Here is a 19,179-nt window from a genome sequence, read left to right on the forward strand (position 1 = left end):
TTTCCAAACATGCCTCAGGTTTGTTGAAAAGCAGTACTAAGATAGTATGGCACATGTACAGATACAGTTAGTCAAATGCAGACCTCAGTAAGGGGACTGGGGGCCATCTGCAGCCCAGGAACCACCTGGGCCAATCACTAAATCTGAATGATTGAAGTTACACTTTCTACTATATTGCGAACATTACCAAGGAGTGGAATTGAGGATCAACATAATAGCAATGTTCCAGATGCATAAAGTCACTGCCAGAGGGGAATGACCCCTGACAAAGGAAAAATGAACTTGAGTCAGCCAGAAGCTGATCAACCAGAGCCCACCAGCTACCAGTGGAACAATCTAATTTCCCAAACAGGGAAGAACTGCCAACAACTTGAGGTGACAAACGCTTAGGAAAATTTCCAGAGTGGCAGATCTGTCAACAAGGAAACGCTAGGGGCCCACCATCCTCCATCCTTAAGGCAAGGGAGATAAACCTCTCACTAAAGGGAGGAACCTTGCTAGACATGGCACACCAGAAAATGTATGGTATAAATAATAGGAGTAAGAATATAAAAACCCACTCAACCCAGCGCTAATATAATGGAAAATTCTAAAAACAAAGCAGCCGCTATAAAAATCAAATAATATCAAAAAAGTGTATAATGAGAAACGGAGGAAGCTCACATACACTAGCAGCGCTAATTATATTAACTTATGTAAACAATACATCAAAAAATTATAAAATTATACATCAAAAAAATTACTCTCTGTAAATGATGTCCATGCAAAGTGAGTAATGTCCGTAAATGCTAGGTGATACAGTTCATATACTGAGTGGGGTCCTGGAGTGCAAGCCCATGAACTCCCATGGGCTTGCCTCCGTAGAAGTCCGTGTGACGAAACATGTAAGGGCGTGAGCACGCATCCATCAGCTGTCACGCAGAGTCGGTGTGCGGGAGCTCTGGCTTTCCTTAATAGGCAGCGGTGAGTCTACCGGCACACGACGGGCTCCATATACTTTCTACATGCTACTATTTGAGTTTGAACATTGTGAGTGTATCTTGTATGGGGGATTGGGAATTCTAATAAAGTGTTATTTTATGGAATTACACTATGGGTCTTCCCCCTTTCTTTTCCCATACATGATCTGAGGTGTCTGGTGCAGTTTATGCTGAACGGAAGTCCTGATTATATATCTGATTTTGGTCAATCCGGAGAGTTTATGCTGAACGAAAGTCCTGATTATATATCTGATTTTGGTCAATCCGGAGAGGTATTACCTGGAATTCGTTTACCACATTGTGGAATATATCCCATATAAGGTGTCCCTTTTGCCATCCTGTGGTGAGTTTTTACTACCTAGGGGGGCACGTATTTTGAGGTGTGGTGACGGTGGTCCACCTTAACAGGAAGCACCATTGGGAGTTCATGGGCTTGCACTCCAGGACCCCACTCAGTATATGAACTGTATCACCTAGCATTTACGGACATTACTCACTTTGCATGGACATCATTTACAGAGAGTAATTTTTTTGATGTATAATTTTATAATTTTTTGATGTATTGTTTACATAAGTTAATATAATTAGCGCTGCTAGTGTATGTGAGCTTCCTCCGATTCTCATTATACACCTTTTTGATAGAAAATGTATGGTAGTCGCACAACCCAATAGATAACAAGGACATAGAGAGGCCACTGGGTGCACTTGAGAACCTAAGCAGCTATGTCCAAACTATGGCCATCCAACTGTTCAAGAACTACAATTCCCATCATGCCTGGTTAGGTCTGTGAATGTCAGAGATTTACAATGCCTCATGGGAATTGTAGTTCCTGAACAGCTGGAGGGCCATAGTTTGGACACCCCTGACTAAGGGTTTTATCCCACAAAGTAAGACAGAGGACACGGGTGCAACGAAGACACCGCCACAAGAGTAGGCAGGCCTGAAGAGTTGGCCTCAGTCTCAAACTGGTGAAGTGGTGACCACCAGAAGACACTAATAATAGGAAATAAAAACACCCCTAGGTGACACTGGAGCCTGCTGAAGAAGGCTGTAAAGGCTCCCTTACCAGCTCTAGGAAGCTGCTGCTCAGCCAAACAAGGAGGACCAATCTCCCATTGATGAGATCCCATGAAGTCCTCTGAATCTACACTGTCCCCATCAGGGTTCACTTGCAGCAGGAAGTTAGAGTGTTCAATGAGGCACAGGGCCCTCCAGCGAAGACCTCTGCACAACAAAAAATCTGAGGAGCTCCAATGTGGGATTCCATTGTTCCAAGGGATCAGGTAGTAGTCTCCGGGCTGGAGGAGCTCCAGGACATAGAACTGCCCAGGAATGGGAAGAAGAGACTACCCCAGTTGCCTGAAAGGGACTGACCTATTGCAGCAGGGAATACCCGATCCACACAGACTGAAGTCACCTCAGGGAAGGGGCTGAAGAGAGCCGGGAAGGACTTGCATCTTATAGCGCCATACCCGACACTGGGAATGACAATGTATTTTTCAGAGCACCAATGGCTGTGAGCAGATGTGATAGGTGCAGGGTTATGTCAATCGGCAAGGCTCCACCCTACACATTTCGACAGGTCGTCGGACATCATACATGCTGTCATTCCTAGTGTTGGTTATGACACTAAGAGTGAAGTGCAATTCTGCCTTTATCCAATGTAACGGAACCGCAACCCCACAATGTGCTTGAGTGCTTCCGTCAGAATACCGCTTCCTTCAGTCTTGAACATAGATATCAGATATTCTAGCCGCCCCCAAACAAAACTAGCTGAGAATAGCCTGTATAAGATCTGGAACATTTATTGAACAAACCCACACAGAATATATACCCCACCAGGTCAGGTGCTTGATTACATTATCATATGCAGATAAAATTGTGTACAGAAATGCGCCAGATATAATCCACCTAGAAAACTTGCATATGCATGCACCATCACCTCACCACTGTGGCCCCCTTGGTATTGCCCACGTACCTATAGGAGATAATCAATGCGCCAGATATAATCCAACTAGCTCCAGCTGACCACAGATCCCTTTTAATCCGGATGGATTCTTCTAAGATCTCTCAATCCATTATAGGAGATAATCCATGTGCCAGATATAATCCAACTTGTTCCAGCTGACCACAGATCACTTTTAATCCAGATGGATCCTTCTGAGATCTCTCAATCAGCCGCATCTTCCTCCATCCCTGCACGGTGACCGGCAGTACGCAGACCCGGAATAGTGACAGATACAACCGCAGCTCCAATGACTCCTTGGAGTGGATTGAGAGATCTTAGAAGGATCCATTCGGATTAAAAGGGATCTGTGGTCAGCTGGAGCTAGTTGGATTATATCTGGCGCATTGATTATCTCCTATAGGTACGTGGGCAATACCAAGAGGGCCACAGTGGTGAGGTGATGGTGCATGCATATGCAAGTTTCTACCTACCAAATACAAAAGATTGATTCAACAGGATCATTTATCTGGACTGACTCACCCTGCATATGTGTTTGACATTTAGAGCACCCTTGTCTTATGAACTATTGAACTGGGACTTTTACTCTGTGTTTCATTATTAGCGCTGTTAGTGTTTGCATGTATCTCTGTTGGGGGGGTTTTCCTAACAACAGGATATTATACACACACCTTTTTTTAATTGCTTTTGTCTATAGCAGCTGCTGTATATATTTTATACATTATATGTTATTTTAGTTTAGTTTTGTTGTGGCAACGCAATCAGCACCATAGCGCTGAGTGAGTGAGGTTTTAATAGCTATGGCTGTTTGTCCTTATCACTCTTGTTTTATATGTGTATTACTTAATATTGTATATATTTGCAGGTACTATTTAATTTTTAGCGCTTTTTTTTTTTTTTTTTTTGCTTTTTTAGCAAATATTTTTTTTTGCTTACTGGTTGATATATGTCGATAACACTCCACTATTTTAAGTGATACTAAACACACACGGTTGAATTTACATTTTTCCTTCTATTTCTGTATGTGGATGATGATGGCACTGCAATTATTTTAATTAAAAAAATCTAAGTACCTTTTTCCTAATCCATATACAGCTGTCACATGATCCAGCTGTCAAATGACCCATATCTTTCCCAGCCTGTCTGCAGTGAAAGCAATAGGAGCTTCTAGTCCTTTGCTGCTGGTCACATGTTCAAAAAAAAAAAAAAAGCCTATGGAATACAGATTAAAAATAGAATATCAATAAACTGCTTTAAAATTGTCATAAAAATATATATTTGAAATGAAATCATTATTTTGTAGAAATAATATGGTGTGGGCGAATTTCTGCCAGTCACAAGCTGTGTTACGCTTCTCCAGCCTGTGTCTTAGAATAAGAGGGAGATGAAGCCACAATTAATCTACATTTAAAATTCTGTCCCTATTGTGTTTAGCAGGTTAGTGGGCATGGAGGAGGAGGGAGGGAGTGGGCTGTCATTTATCATTGTGTGATTCTATAGTCACATGGGCTGCTCAGATGTGATAGGGAGGAAATGTTCAGCATAGAAACACCCTGAAAACTGAGCATGTGCAGAGTTGCCACCACAGATGCAAAACCCTTAGCTGAATTGGGGACATGAACAGGAGGTGGCGATAGAGAGCAGCAGGATCAACCAGCTTTTTTGCAGAATACAGAAAACCAATCTTAACGTGAGAGTGAGTGTGAACAGGATGAGGTGGGTTTAGTGACACTTTAACAAACTCCCTCTAAAAGGGAGTCAAAGGAAATTAAAGTAAAACACAACTTTAATATCACTTTAGGTCTTAATTTAAATCGGAACTAAACTTACTCTCCCCTCCCTTTTACATAAATGCTTACAAAATATAGCTAATATTTAACATAAAATTCTGTTTGTGCTGTCTGGCCCAAGCAGGGTCGTGTTGCTTCCTGGATCTTCTTCGACAAAGCTATCCAGGAGGCAGTGAATTATAAAACTGCACCGTTGCGTGCACTGCCGTGCATGCACACATATGCTGCTGGGGCCTATATTGCCCATCCACCAGAAGTTGGCAGCATTTATATGCATGTGTAGAAATCCGACATGCATGCCTAGGTGCACATCTGGTCTCTTCCAGCTTCCAAATGTCTGGGGAGACCAGTGTCACATCTGCCATACAGGGCTGTGCTTTGCGAGTTGTGCAAATCTCAAGACCGGATTGGAAAAAAACAAATCTTTTGGCTAGTAAAACCATTCTTATATATCAATTTCATCTGTGCATGCAACGGTTTACCTGGACATTAGCTTTGAAGTAGGATTAAAAAAAAAAAAAAGATTTCTCAAACATTGAAGTTCAGAAATCCACCGCTTCATTACTGTATCTGTAAGATCCAATGGTCTTAGTCCACATCTATTACCCTTTACAGCTAACAGTACAATTGCTAGCTCTTGGTGTGATAAGTTAGTTCTATCCTCTGATTTGGGAATAAAAAGGCTTGACTACCACTGTCAGCCTAAAACTTAACATCACATTAAAGAATACTGGAAAAAGGTCTGTTCAATCTGCACTTAGCAGACATTGAGGCTAGGGCTAGGCTTCCAAATACATCTATAAATGGTCTAAAAAATGTATCACTTATATTTCCAACACCACGCCATCTGTGCACCAAATATTTTTATGGCTTACACACCTACCAGATAAACAGCGTTGAATCTCTCGTTCATGCTGAGTCTGGCTATTTCTCTGTACCATAGCTCCCAGATCAACAGTATAAGAACTTCCACCCAGATTTAAAGACACATGCTTTCCATCATGCTGAAGTGCAGACTCTAGCAAGATACAGGATTTGGCATCATAGGAGACCCAGTAATCTTCATCTGACTGCCACTGCCATACAAAATCTGCAATGAAAAGTTATATGTAAAATATATTACAATTTAAAAAAAAATGCAATTTAAAACAGGATTTTTTTAAACTTACAATAAAATCCTTTTCTCTGTGTTCATCGAAGGACACAGTCTCAGACCAGTTGGTTATAGAGCCACTTTCAGGAGTAGGACACTAGGCACAAGAACCACAGCACAGCCTAGGAGTGGCCCCTGATGGTGGCCAAACTCCTCAACTGCTAGAGAAAGCTCAGTTAGTAACAAAGCAGTACATAGAACTGCTCACACACATGTAACAACCAGAAGGGTGTGTGCTGTGTCCTTCAATGAATGCAAAGAAAAAGATTTTACAATGCATACAAAATAGTCCTATATTCTCTTATGTTCATAAAAGGACACAACAGAAGTTTCAAAACTCTGATCATTGGGGTGTTCCAAAGAAGTGTCTATCAAGGGATAGGAAAAACTAAGTAAATTACTATAAGACAGAAACAGTACAGGTCCACCTGTAAGACTAGCAAGCTATGAAGGGATACAAAACCTCTGCAATATGAGAGGACCCCTGACTGAGTAAAGGGCAAGAGCCAGTTTCAACAGGTAAATGGCTTTGGGGAGCCAAATGCCCCTTCCAAGATTAGAGAGAGTAAGACCTTCGAACCGAGCAATTCCTGCATGTTAGGACAAATTACAGGTGGACAGAAAGAGAACATTGCCCACAAACACAGATCGTGGAACCATTCTGGGTAGATGTAGAAAGTCAAAACAAGAGTAGGGAGGATGGAAGCTCTGGGTCTCAAACCACTGTCTGTCAATGTGGAGGAAGGATGGATCCTTCAAAACAAGATGAGTCTATTCCCGTAATGTGTGACAAACTAGCAACACTGCCATGGCAGTTTGCAAAGCAGGGTTTCCTGTAAAAAACAAGGTTTTTGGAAAGAATCTCTAAGCATTTATCGAGGGAATCTGTAAACACAGGTTTATATTCTACAGGAATGATTCAACTAGTGCTGCTGGATCAACATTGGGAACAGTCCACCTCAGATAATAAAGCGATCAAAAAATTCTGCGTACAAGCTCTAGAGACTAGTGGTGAGGGCTGCCGGCATCGGATTCATCCCTGAGCAGCTTCATATGGGAACAATCCCAAGCTTACAGTGGTACAATAGCCACACAGAGGGGATGATTTACTAAAGGCAAATAGACTGTGTACTTTTGCAAGTACAATTGCACTCTACAAGTGCAGTCGCTTTAGGACTTAGTAAATGAGGGGAAGCTCTGCGGACCTCCATCATTCAATCATGTGCAAGTAAAAAATTTAGTTTTTTTTTCCTTTCCTTGCATTTGATTGGGTATTCTTTGTAAAGTGAAGCTTTACATTTTGCTGTTTCACTTAGTTCTGGAGCAACTACACTTGCAAAGTGCACAGTCTATTTGCCTTTAGTAAATCAACCCCACAGTATCTTCATATCTTTATTCATTAATTTAATGCAAGAGCATTTTATATTCTTTTACTTTAATAAAATAATTTCAGCAGTGAGAACTTCCAAATGCTTATTTCCTGACAAACTTCCATGGCAGCATACGTTTGGATAGTCCTGTCCTCGCTCCTACCCCAAAAGGACCCCATTCCCATAAATTTTCAGGCTGAGCCAGAGCCCGCATTCCTTTTTTGTCCTCCTCACTCATAAGGACCATTTTGTATGAAGTTTTCTACCTTTTGGAAGACGTGGCAACTGGAGTCTCATGCAGGACATCCGTATGGATATTGGGAGCGTCCTGTGGTGTTCAGAAGTTCCAGGATGGCTTTAGTAGTCACCAAACGCCCGGCTAACAGCAGGGCGGTGAATGGTACATGTCTGTGCGGCTCCCTGATGCGGTCCCTGTGGGGATCGCTTGTGCAGATACTGTATGTTTTCTGGGGGTCTCCTTCCCTGTGTCACTTCGGTGCATTGTTGGGGGTACAGACGTTTTTGTGTGGCGACCACAGCGGCATGAATTTGCGCGGTCAGCCATCTTTGATATGGGCAGGCATGTTTAGCTTCTCTGTGGGCGAAACTGCATGCTGTTTTGGCGCCATCCGCCGCCATTTTGTGGGAGGTGGACGATCGGTCCGACCGCATGTTCGGCGGCCATTTTGGCGTAGCCTCCAATGCATTCCTATGGGGCAGCCATTTTCCCTGAGTCTGGCAGTCTATAGATCAGCCTACTTTCAGCAGCACTTCCTTTCCATCTGCAGCAGGACATCGGTAGCAACACTCTGCGGGCTCTGCAGGTTATTTCTCTCAATTTTCCTCTGTATTATCGCTTCTGGCTCAGTTTTCACTTCTCCTTTTGGGGTCTTTGTCACTGTGGCTGTAGCGGTGGGCTGCGCATTCCGCATCGATTTTAAAAGGGGCAGTACACATTTTATTGCACTGTTTGTTTCTGTAACCTTGAGCAATGGATTCTCAGGATTGCAAATTTCCCCCAGCTCTGGTGGGGATCCCCAGTTCTCCTGTGGCCCCGCTGCAACCCAATTTGGCTGCTGTGGTGGCGACTTTGGTGTCTAATATGGAAATGCTGATGTCTGAACGTGCTGCAAAGAAGAGGCCTAGATTGTCTCTCTCCTTAACACCTGTAATAATGGAAGTTCTGCCAATGGCGAGCAGTTGCGCTAGGTCGGGTGTCCTGATAAAAGCGGGTGACCTCTAAAGTGTGCCCAGCATTACGGTGTACTCTGCTGTTCCTGGGATCCAGGTCGCCCTGCGGATGCATCCATTGCTCTGTGGACGAGGTCCAGGATACGTGAATATGTTTGGCTTTAAGTCAGCAGAAGGGACCAAGTGCCATTTGGGCTGCTAGGGAGTAACTCCACTTGTGTTAGAAAATAAAAATAAAAAATAACCAAAATGAAAAACTTATGGAGAGGTCTATGCTCTAATGTCTATTGTAGCATTTTTATCAACTTTTGGTGCAGTTGCTTTCTGTCCTGAACAGATATCTGTTTGTTTTAGCAGGGTTTTTTTCTTTCTGCGTTGAATGCTCTTTCTAATGAAATCACATGCGTAGAGAAGTCTGCTGTGGTAGTATTCCTTTAGCAGTGGTTAACCCCTTAGGGCTTTTCTCCAACCTAGCAAACACACAATGTTTACTTTGTCTCTGAACAGCTTAAAAAACTTTAGCAGATGTAGTTTGTATTGGGAAGTGTGACGGGAGTCACTTTGGGTGGAGGGCTTGGGGAACCCAGATAATCTTAGAGGGGTCGGGAAACTCCTTGTCCAGCTTCCCCGGCCCCTCTTATGTGTAAGTCACCCGGTGTCTATCAGGGACACAGGGTGACCAAGAACCCCAGTTGGGTCATCACTAATCAGACTCGCTGTACAACCACACCGGGCTCAGCATTTCGTTTTACCCCTTGTTATCCTGGGTTCTATATGTGTGGTCTGTGTTGAAAGAATGAAGGGGCTCTTTCACTTGGGACAATAATATTTCTGAAGACTATCGCTCAAGAAATATATGAAGAAAAACAATTTCACTTTTCTGATTGCTAGAATATTGTAGGAGTGTCTCAAAAACCATTGCTAGATGTTTTAAGATGGGGTGGGGTTTGTTATTGTTAAGTGCCTGTATCCCATTTCTCTATTGTTTCTGTCTGCCTTGGGATCAACCTATAATGGGATGTATATGTGTATTAGCTGCTAAAGGGGAGGGGGAATTGTCCCAGAGTGTATATCCCTTTGTGTCTGTGTTTGAATAAACAGTTTTATGCTTCTTATCACCCTTCACTGATGTCTCGAAAAGTGACTGGGTGGGCTAAGGGATCTTGGATCATGCTGGCACCAGGCAAGGGAAGCTTATACGGCAAACATACTCTTCTTGAGTACGGGGGTCCATCACAGGAAGGTTATTTAATAAATTACTGCATGGTTTGAGTAGCAATTGCATGTTATATTTCTGTTCTTAACAATGTGGAGCTCTCCCTTAAACTTACTGAAATTTGTTTATTTCTGCAAGAAGTCCTCTGCAGCCTTATACAGTATCTCACAAAAGGGGGCATGCCCCTCACAAAAGGAAGAACGCCCCTCACATTTTTGTAAATATTTTACTGTACCTTTTCATGTGGCAACATTGAAGAAATTACACTTTGCTACAATGTAAAGTAGTGAGTGTACAGCTTGTTTAACAGTGTAAATTTGCTGTCACCTCAAAATAACCCAACACACAGCCAATAATGTCTAAACCGCTGGCAACAAAAGTGAGTACACCCCTAAGTGAAAATGTCCAGATTGGGCCCAATTAGCCATTTTCTCTCCCCGGTGTCATGTGACTCGTTAATGTTACAGTTGTCTCATGTGTGAATGGGGAGCAGGTGTGTTACTGCTCTCATACTTCAACATGGCATCTCATGGCAAAGAACTCTCTGAGGATCTGAAAAAAAGAATTGTTGCTCTACATAAAGATGGCCTAGGCTATAAGAATACTGCCAAGACCCTGAAACTGAGCTGCAACACGGTGGCTAAGACCATACAGCGGTTTAACAGGACAGGTTCCACTCAGAACAGGCCTCGCCATGGTCGACCAAAGAAGTTGAGTGCACGTGCTCAGCATCATATCCAGAGGTTGTCTTTGGGAAATAGACATACAGTACCTCTATGCCTTGTCTGTTATATGCAGGTTAAAGCTGGAGGTGGGCAGTGTTCTCCTTACGGATACTGTTCCTGGATTGTCAGCCCTTCTGCGGGTCTCTTAAAGATAGTGTATGAAAAGCTGACTAATGAACACTTACTATTAAGCGTCTCCAGATCTACATGCATTATGCACACCGTAAACTGGGCCTTTGCTGCTCATGCCTTAGCTGGTAAAACCCTGTATAAATTACCTGCCTTATTCAGGCATCCAGGGAGCAGGAGGACAGTGACCATCAGGTGGCCACAGGTAGTCAAGACATTCTGAAGGAGTCAGTTACAACTATCCCTGTGCAAGGATTCTATACTCTGACAATGTCAAGCTTTTCGTTGCAGGACCAGTCAATTGGCCAATTTACCTCTTCAAACAATTCCTAAAAGCAATATGCAGCTGAGAAAGATCTTTGAGCATTTTTTTTGTACCTCCTTTGGTAGGCTGCTAGGATGCCTAAAATGGCAGAGGTACCTGCAATGCAAATATTTCACACTTCCAAAGCTGTCCATTGCTTTTTTTCCTATGTTTAGGCTGGAAGAACATTTTTCAACAGGGTGCAAATTGAACAGAAGGACAGAGCAGCAAAATGTCTTAGTGGTCAGCAGGTTGCAGTACCGGGTTGCTCAAGTTCAAACCCAAACCAGGACACTTCTACCTGCACTGCAGGATGTCAGATTAGGGCACTTATGGGAAAGAAGTTTTCCAGCATTATGAGTCACCTGTTTGGTTGATGTGGCCTTCATCAGCTTAACTGTATACATGTAGTTGTCATTGGAGGATGCTGTGTCATTCAGGGGTATACTCATTTAGGATGACTGAGTGTGTTCTTGGGGGGGGGGGGGGGGGGGTGTGTAGCATCTGTGACAAACTCACTCAGGACAGGGGCTTTTGGAGGGAGCTGCAGGATGACTATGGGCCCTGGCTTTTAGGGGAACATACTGTGGGTGTACAGGTGTATGCTGGGGGGACCCTTGAAGCAATGTTACTTTTGATTTAAGTCCATGTCTCCCCAAGGCACACAGACTCCTAGTAGATGGTAATTTCATCAACTCAAGCCATCTGTCTTTCACCCATTGTTAATTGTGCTAATTAACACATCTATTTTCTTCTAACGAACTATTGGGGGGTGTACTTACACCCCATTAATGTTGAATTGAACTTTGGGAGCTTGATGCCTAGAAGTCTGACCTGGAGTGAGATCCTGATTAATCAAAGCATTGTCTAGGTGTGGATTCCTTCATTCATATTGTTTCTGTCTGGTGGCTAATTTGATTAACTCTTGGAGGATCCTGTATGATGGGATTAGCCATGAATCCGCTGTACCTCATTATCTAAACCAGGCATGTCCAACCTGCGGCCCGAGGGCCGCATGTGGCCCGGAACCTCAGGCAATGCGGCCCACTGCCCCCTGACAATTTTTTTTTTTTTTGCTGGGCAGGAAGGAAGTCAGGTCGTGGGCATGGCCACAGCAGCTTCCAACTAATGGTAGGCAGAGGCTGCCTCAGAGGGGGGAGGGGAGCATGTGCAGTGTTTGTGACTATTACCACCATGACCACTTCAAATCACTGAAGTGGTCATGGTGGTTAGAGTGTTTCTTTATTATCGCTCAGAAGAAGTAAACCTCTGTATACTGATTCCATTTCATTTGATCATCCTCTAGTTGTGTTAAATCAGTGTGGGGGGCGCGGCTGCGCGGGGGCATTTTATTACTTTTATACCTTAACTATAGTATATATTTAATATGCGGCCCGAGAAAATTTCTCTACACACAATGTGGCCCAGAGAAGCCAAAAGGTTGGACACCCATGATCTAAACCATTGTGTGATGTTTTGGGTAAATATTTGGGTGGTCACTGACACACATCTCGAGTGTATAAAAAGCCTGTATTCTTGTTCAATAAACAGTTCCAGATCTTATACAAGCTATTCTTGGCTAGTCTTGTATATTGAGGCTAATATCTGATATCCATGTTCAAGACTGAAGGAAGCGGTATACTGATGGAAGCACACAAGTACATTGTAGGGCGGTTCCAAAACAGCGTCTTCTGGTGATAGCCTTGTGTTGGACTTGTCCCTAAGGGGTATATCTGTCTGCAGTTGCCTGGAGCCTAGGAGCCTGCCTTAACCCTTGCATCTCTTCCAATGCCATAGAAGTTGGGATGAGGAATATATTATCCTAAATATTAATTCTGACAAGTGGGACAATCTGGTATGCATTGCAAGAGTTTATTCTGCCCCTTCAGGGGCTAGCTTTATCTTGATGGCAAAAAGCTGGAGATGATTCTACAAGTAGAACATACTTGTCTGCATTGCAAGATTCTAGCAGTCCCCTTAAAGGTCTAGCTTAATTTGACAGCAAATAGCTGGGGATAAATTTTACAAGTGGGACAATCATGTCTGCATTGTGAGTCTAGAAGTCCCCTTAAAGGTCTAGCTTTATTCGATAGCAAATAACTGGGAATAATTCTACAAATGGGACAATCTTGTCTACTTCAAGGGATAGCTTCCTTTGACAGTTAAGAGCTGTGTTTAGTCTGGCCTCCTTCCCCCAGAGTACACGTCTGTTGAATGAAAGAGGACTGCAGTTCAAGAGTCAGTGTCTAACTCCAAAAAGGATTGCTCCTGTAGTTTCAGCCTGGAGTCCAGAAGAGTTCTCAACCAAGTAGTCAGCAAAGAGCTCCACTTCTGGGGGAGAGGTTGCTTACTGACCTTTTTCATATTTGTGCCACCCATACGCATCTTGTGGCTACCTGGTTGCTCCTCTTCTGCTAGGAAGATACAGCTTTGGTCTCAGACGGTTAGACCTTCACGTCAAGCACTTCAGGCCATGTTGGTCAATCAGCCAACTTCAAGCCTCTGACTGTGCCAGGAGGAATTCTTTGCTCCAGCAACAATAAGCAAATTCTGCTAACGTGGTTCTTACCATCTCTAGGGACCGCAATTCCAATTCCAGAAGATGTGATTTTAATCAGTACTATTGTTGCTCAGAGGGATGCCTATTTCCAATTCCCAAAGCTGTCTTTTGACGTAACTCTATTTCTACATGGATTATGACACCATGCAGCATATATGTCTGCTGGTTGGGTTCTCGATCCACTCCTTCTCTAGACAGGATTCCTGTTAAGTATATGGAGGGAGTTCCCAGAACCCTACAAGAGATTGGCTGGCTAGAAAAAGGGTCTTGCGACGCCTACGCAAATCCTTGTGTAACAGAGCTTAGTCCATCACAGTTCAGGATACATCCTTTTTGCCACTAGAGCATACTGGTGGTAGGATGCTGGGCATTCCTGACTTTCCCTTCTTAACCTGTCAGCGTCTCAATACCTGATGATCAGGACCATGGTCTCTCCCATCAATATATTGAGGTGTGCTCAATGAAAAAAGGCCTCCTGTCCTGAAAGGGGTTTTTTCTCCAATGTTGATCATGCACCAACCGATTCATGTCTTACAAATAGGCAGATGAAGCCGTGGGTGCTGGCACAGTAATAAATCTTCTGTGCTGCTGAGTTATTGCCAGTGGAACTCCCGTCAGGAAGGTGTTTTGCCAGTAGAAATGCCCAGTTGGGAAGTTAGTTTAAACACTCTGATTTTGTGGCCAGCTTTCATGCTTCCTTTGTCTTTTGTCACCTGACAGCAGGCTTTTTAGTCTCCAGTGAGGCTGAACAAATACACAGTGGTGTCCTACATCGGGGGGGGGGGGGGGCAGGTCAGAACCTGAAGGGTCAGTCCACTGAGAAGAGATAGAGATTAGAGATTGACCGATTGTTGGCAACACCGATATATCGAGGGCCGATATGCACTTTCCCCAATATATCGGAATCGGCCCCGGCGGTTACCGATATTGCTGTGACGTCATCGCGTATGTTGCGCCACGTGCCTCCGCGCACTGGGAGTCTGGCACAGCTTCTGTGGCCTTCTTAGGCCGCCTCCCTCAGCCTAGTTTTGGAGTCTCACAGTGCGCACAGTGTGTTTTCCAGCCGCCGCGGTCACATACTGGAGTCTCTGCACACTGCACAGTCAGGACAGTGAGTGATTCTTTTCAATGATACAGTACAGTGACCAGTCCCAGTGCACTTTAACACAGCCGCCGCAACCACCCACCCACAGCTGCCCGGTGCCAGCCAGCCACCCGCACACACCCACAGACCTGTACCAGCCAGCCAGCCACAGGCCCTGGATTAGCCAGCCACCCACAGGCCCTGGGCCTTTACCAGCCAGCCACCCACCACACAGGGTGCCAGCCAGCCACCCACAGGCCCTGGGCCTTTACCAGCCAGCCACCCACCACACAGGGTGCCAGCCAGCCACCAAAGGGTGCCAGTCAGCTAGCCAGCCACCAAAGGGTGCCAGCCAGCCACCCACCACAGGGTGTCAGACAGCCACCAAAGGGTGCCAGCCACCCACTAAAGGGTTCCAGCCACCCACAAAAGGGTGCCAGCCACCACAGGGTGCCAGCCAGCGACCCACCAAAGGGAGCCACCCACCCACCACAGGGTGCCAGCCAGACACCCCCCACCACAGGGTGCCAGCCAGACACCCCCCCCACCACAGGGTGCCAGCCAGACACCCCCCCCACCACAGGGTGCCAGCCAGACACTCAGCACAGGGTGCCAGCCAGACACTCAGCACAGGGTGCCAGCCAGACATCCACCATAGGGTGCCAGCCAGACATCCACCCACCAAAGGGTGCCAGCCAGCCAGCCACCCACCCAAGGGTGCCAGCCAGCCACCACAGGGTGCCAGCAAGCCACTCACTACAGGGTGCCCGCCAGCCACCCACCCACAAAAGGGTGCCTGCCAGCCACCCACCACAGGGTGGCAGCCAGCCACCCCCCCACCACAGGGTGCCAGCCAGAAACTCACCACAGGGTGCCAGCCAGACACCCACCCACCCACCAAAGGGTGCCAGCCAGACACTCACCACAGGGTGCCAGCCAGACATCCACCACAGGGTGCCAGCCAGCCACCCACCCACCAAAGGGTGCCAGCCACTCATCACCACAGGGTGCCAGCCAGCCAGTTTTTTTAAGCCTATATTTCATCACATTTCAATGGAGATGGATGAAGACAGAAAAATTAAAAGTGTGGTCTGGGACTATTTATCATCTCCATCTCCAGGAAAAGCAGCAGCAGTGTGCAAAAACAATGTAAACCTGGGATCAATTACTGCAAAAACCAAAAATACGTCAAATCTTTGGGCCCATCTAAGAGTTCATAATGTTGAATTGTATAATGCAGCACAGAAAAAAAAAATGAATCATAAAGGTGAAACATCACTATCCCAGGCAACAATAACAGATACAGTGCCTTGCGAAAGTATTCGGCTCCCTTGAACTTTGCGACCTTTTGCCACATTTCAGGCTTAAGCCCCGGTTCACACTTATGCGAGTGCGGGAAGGCTGCGAATCCGCAGCCTGTTCCCGCATCGCACACGCACCCCCGGCAGTTCACACTGCCATATGCGATACGCTGGGGGTGTCAATGTAATCTTAACGACACCCCCAGTTTGATCGCATATCGCAGTGCGATCGTGCAGTTCGCACAGGATCGGATCGCACAAGTGTGAACCGCTGTGCGATCCGATCCTGATGCGGCTGAAAAACGGAATTTTTGTAAAATCTTACCTGTAAAATTCCTTTCTCTGAGTCCTCCGACAGTCGCCGCCTCTTCATATTCGTCACATATGGGGTATTAGACTTTGCTCCGAAGGAGTAGCTAGGCAACAGAATATGTTAACAATAAAGCTTTAACATATCCCACCCTCAAGGGGTGGTCCCCTCAGTCAATACCCTCCTACTTCCTGCAACCATATCTCAGTTTTAGTGGAATAGCAGTAGAGTATACATTCAAACCCCAAAAGAGGGGCGGGGGCGGCGACTGTCGGAGGACTCAGAGAAAGGAATTTTACAGGTAAGATTTTCCAAAATTCTGTTTTCTCTTACGTCCTCCGACAGTCGCCGCCTCTTCATATTCGTCACATATGGGGACGTCCCAAAGCAGTGCAAACATGAGGGGTGGGAAACGCATCCGCGCCGAAAGGCAACGCAGTCTCCACATCAAAGAAAGGAACCTTACCAAAGGAAGGAAACCAGCTGGGCAACAGCAAAAATAAGTGCTCAACAGGAGCAACAACCCAGGAAAAGACAAAAAACCCAGGGGATACAAAAAACTATCCCAACAGCCAGGATTCCCCAACAAGGGACCCTAGGGAACAGCCGCACTAAGAACCTTGCGGCCAAAGGAAGCATCCGCCGATGCCTGAACATCTACTTTGTAGAATTTTGTGAAAGTGTGCACGGTCGACCAAGTCGCCGCCTTACACACCTGGGCTACAGAAGCCCCATGACGGCAGGCCCAAGACGTACTCAGAGATCTAGTAGAGTGCGCCTTCACAGGCACAGGGGGAACCTTCCCCTGCAAGGCATAGGCCTGTTCAATGGTCTGCCTGATCCATTTGGCGATGGTAGAGGCCGAAGCCGCCATGCCCTTCCGAGGACCCTCTGGAAGAACAAACAAGGAGTCCGTCTTACGAAAAGACGCAGTCGATTTAAGGTAAACCCTTATCGCCCGAACAACATCCAGAGAGTGCAATCTCATCTCCTTTGGATGTTTAGGCTTCGTGCACAACGAAGGCAAAACAATATCCTCGTTAAGATGGAATTCCGAAACTCGTTTCGGCAGAAAAGAAGGATTAGGTCGCAAGACCACCTTATCCAAATGAACAACCAGGTACGGAGACTTGCAGGACAAAGCCGCCAGTTCCGACACTCTGCGAGCCGAAGTGATCGCCACCAAAAAGGCAACCTTTTTGGACAACATAGACAACGAGATCTCCCTGATCTGTTCAAAAGGAGCACGTTGTAACACAGATAGAACGAGATTCAAGTCCCAAGGGGGCAAAGGATCCCTCCTAGGAGGAACCAGATGCCGCACACCCTGAATAAAGGTGCCAACCAAGGAGTTGGAAGCCACGGGACGTTGAAACAGAACGGCCAGCGCAGACACCTGACCCTTTATCGTAGCCAGCGCCAAACGCTGATCGACACCCGTCTGAAGGAAAGACAGCACACGGGAAACCGAGTACGTGCGGGGTGAAAACCCCCTGGACTCACACCAGGCAAAATAGGCCTTCCAAGTACGGTAATAAACCTTCCCCGAGGAAGACTTCCTCGCGTTGATCAAAGTATGAACGACCTCTGGAGAGAGACCCTTCTCCTTCAGGACCTCGGTCTCAACAGCCAGGCCGTCAAAGCCAGCGACTGTAAAGCAGGATGGTAAATCGGTCCTTGAGACAGTAGATCGTCTCGAAGAGGCAGACGCCAAGGGGTGTCGACCGCCAGATTCACGAGGTCTGCGTACCAGGACCGGCGAGGCCAGTCCGGTGCCACAAGAATCACCGTGCTGCGTTCCGAGTGTAACCTGCGAAGGAACCTGGACAGCAACTGAATCGGTGGAAACGCGTACATCAGCCTGTACTGATGCCACGGGGCCACTAACGCGTCCGACCGAGGGTCGCGCGTCCGTGCCACGAACCTCTTCACCTTGTAGTTGAGGCGAGACGCGAACAGGTCCACATCTGGAAGACCCCACTTCGCGCACAACATCTGGAAGACAGCCGGGTGGAGAGACCATTCCCCCTGATCCAGGGTCTGGCGACTCAGATAGTCCGCCTGCCAGTTCTCCACTCCCGGAATGTGAACCGCCGTCATCGCCGGGACATGAGTCTCGGCCCAAGATAGAATGTCGGCCACTTCTCGAGCCGCTCGGGCACTCCTGGTGCCCCCTTGGTGGTTGATGTAGGCCACCGCCGTGGCATTGTCCGTCTGCACCCGAACCGGGCAGCCCTGCAGCCGGTCCGTCCAGCGATGAAGACAGAGCCTTATCGCACGCAATTCCAGAATGTTGATCGGGAGGGAAGACTCCCCCTCCGACCAGGTCCCCTGGGCGGACAGAACGCCCAGACCACCACCCCAGCCTGACAGGCTGGCATCCGTGGTGATTACCGTCCACGAGATCGGACGAAACTACTTGCCCCCGGACACCAACGGGGACTGGAGCCACCACAGAAGGTTTTCCCTGGTGCGATGACTCAACGAGATCTGAAGATCCAGAGATTCAGGTCGCCCGTCCCACCTGGACAGGATCTCCGCTTGGAGACCCCGCGTGTGAAACTGCGCGAAAGGGATCGCCTCGAAGGCCGAGACCATCAATCCCAGACATCTCATACACGTCCGCAGAGACGAGTGTGGAACGTCCCTGAGGGACCTGACTTCCTCCTGAAGAGTCCTGAGTTTGTCTTCCGGCAGGAAGACCTTCGCCGGCACCGAGTCCAGTATCATTCCCAGATAGGGGAGACGAACCGACGGACTCAGTGTCGACTTTGGAACATTTATCGTCCAACCAAACTCCTGCAGAGTTCGCATTGTGACAGACAGGTCCTCCTCCAGACCCTGTCTGGTCGCAGACCGAACCAGAATGTCGTCCAGATACCCCAGGACAGAAATGCCCTGGGCCCTCAATAATGCCAGAACCGGTGCAAGCACCTTGGTGAAGACCCGCGGAGCCGAGGCGAGACCAAAGGGCAACGCCACGAACTGGTAGTGATCCTCCGCAATGGCAAATCGAAGGTATCTCTGATGACCCTCGAATATGGGGATGTGAAGGTACGCATCCTTCAAATCGATGGAGGCCATGAATTCCCCCGGAAC

General features: G+C 46.7%; 1 protein-coding gene across 2 annotated transcripts in view; it reads right to left on the minus strand.

Moving 5' to 3' along the window:
- The window catches only part of PARP2 (poly(ADP-ribose) polymerase 2), a 136,638-nt gene that overhangs the window by 69,458 nt on the left and 48,001 nt on the right, over positions 1-19,179 (minus strand). For both annotated transcript variants that reach the window (XM_082256088.1, XM_082256089.1), the window contains exon 4: positions 5,621-5,827. In XM_082256088.1, the coding sequence (XP_082112214.1) occupies positions 5,621-5,827 (207 nt within the window). The remainder of the gene's footprint in view (positions 1-5,620; positions 5,828-19,179) is intronic.

Source organism: Pelophylax lessonae (assembly GCF_965119305.1).
Source record: "Pelophylax lessonae genome assembly, chromosome: 1".
Lineage (NCBI taxonomy): Eukaryota > Metazoa > Chordata > Amphibia > Anura > Ranidae > Pelophylax > Pelophylax lessonae.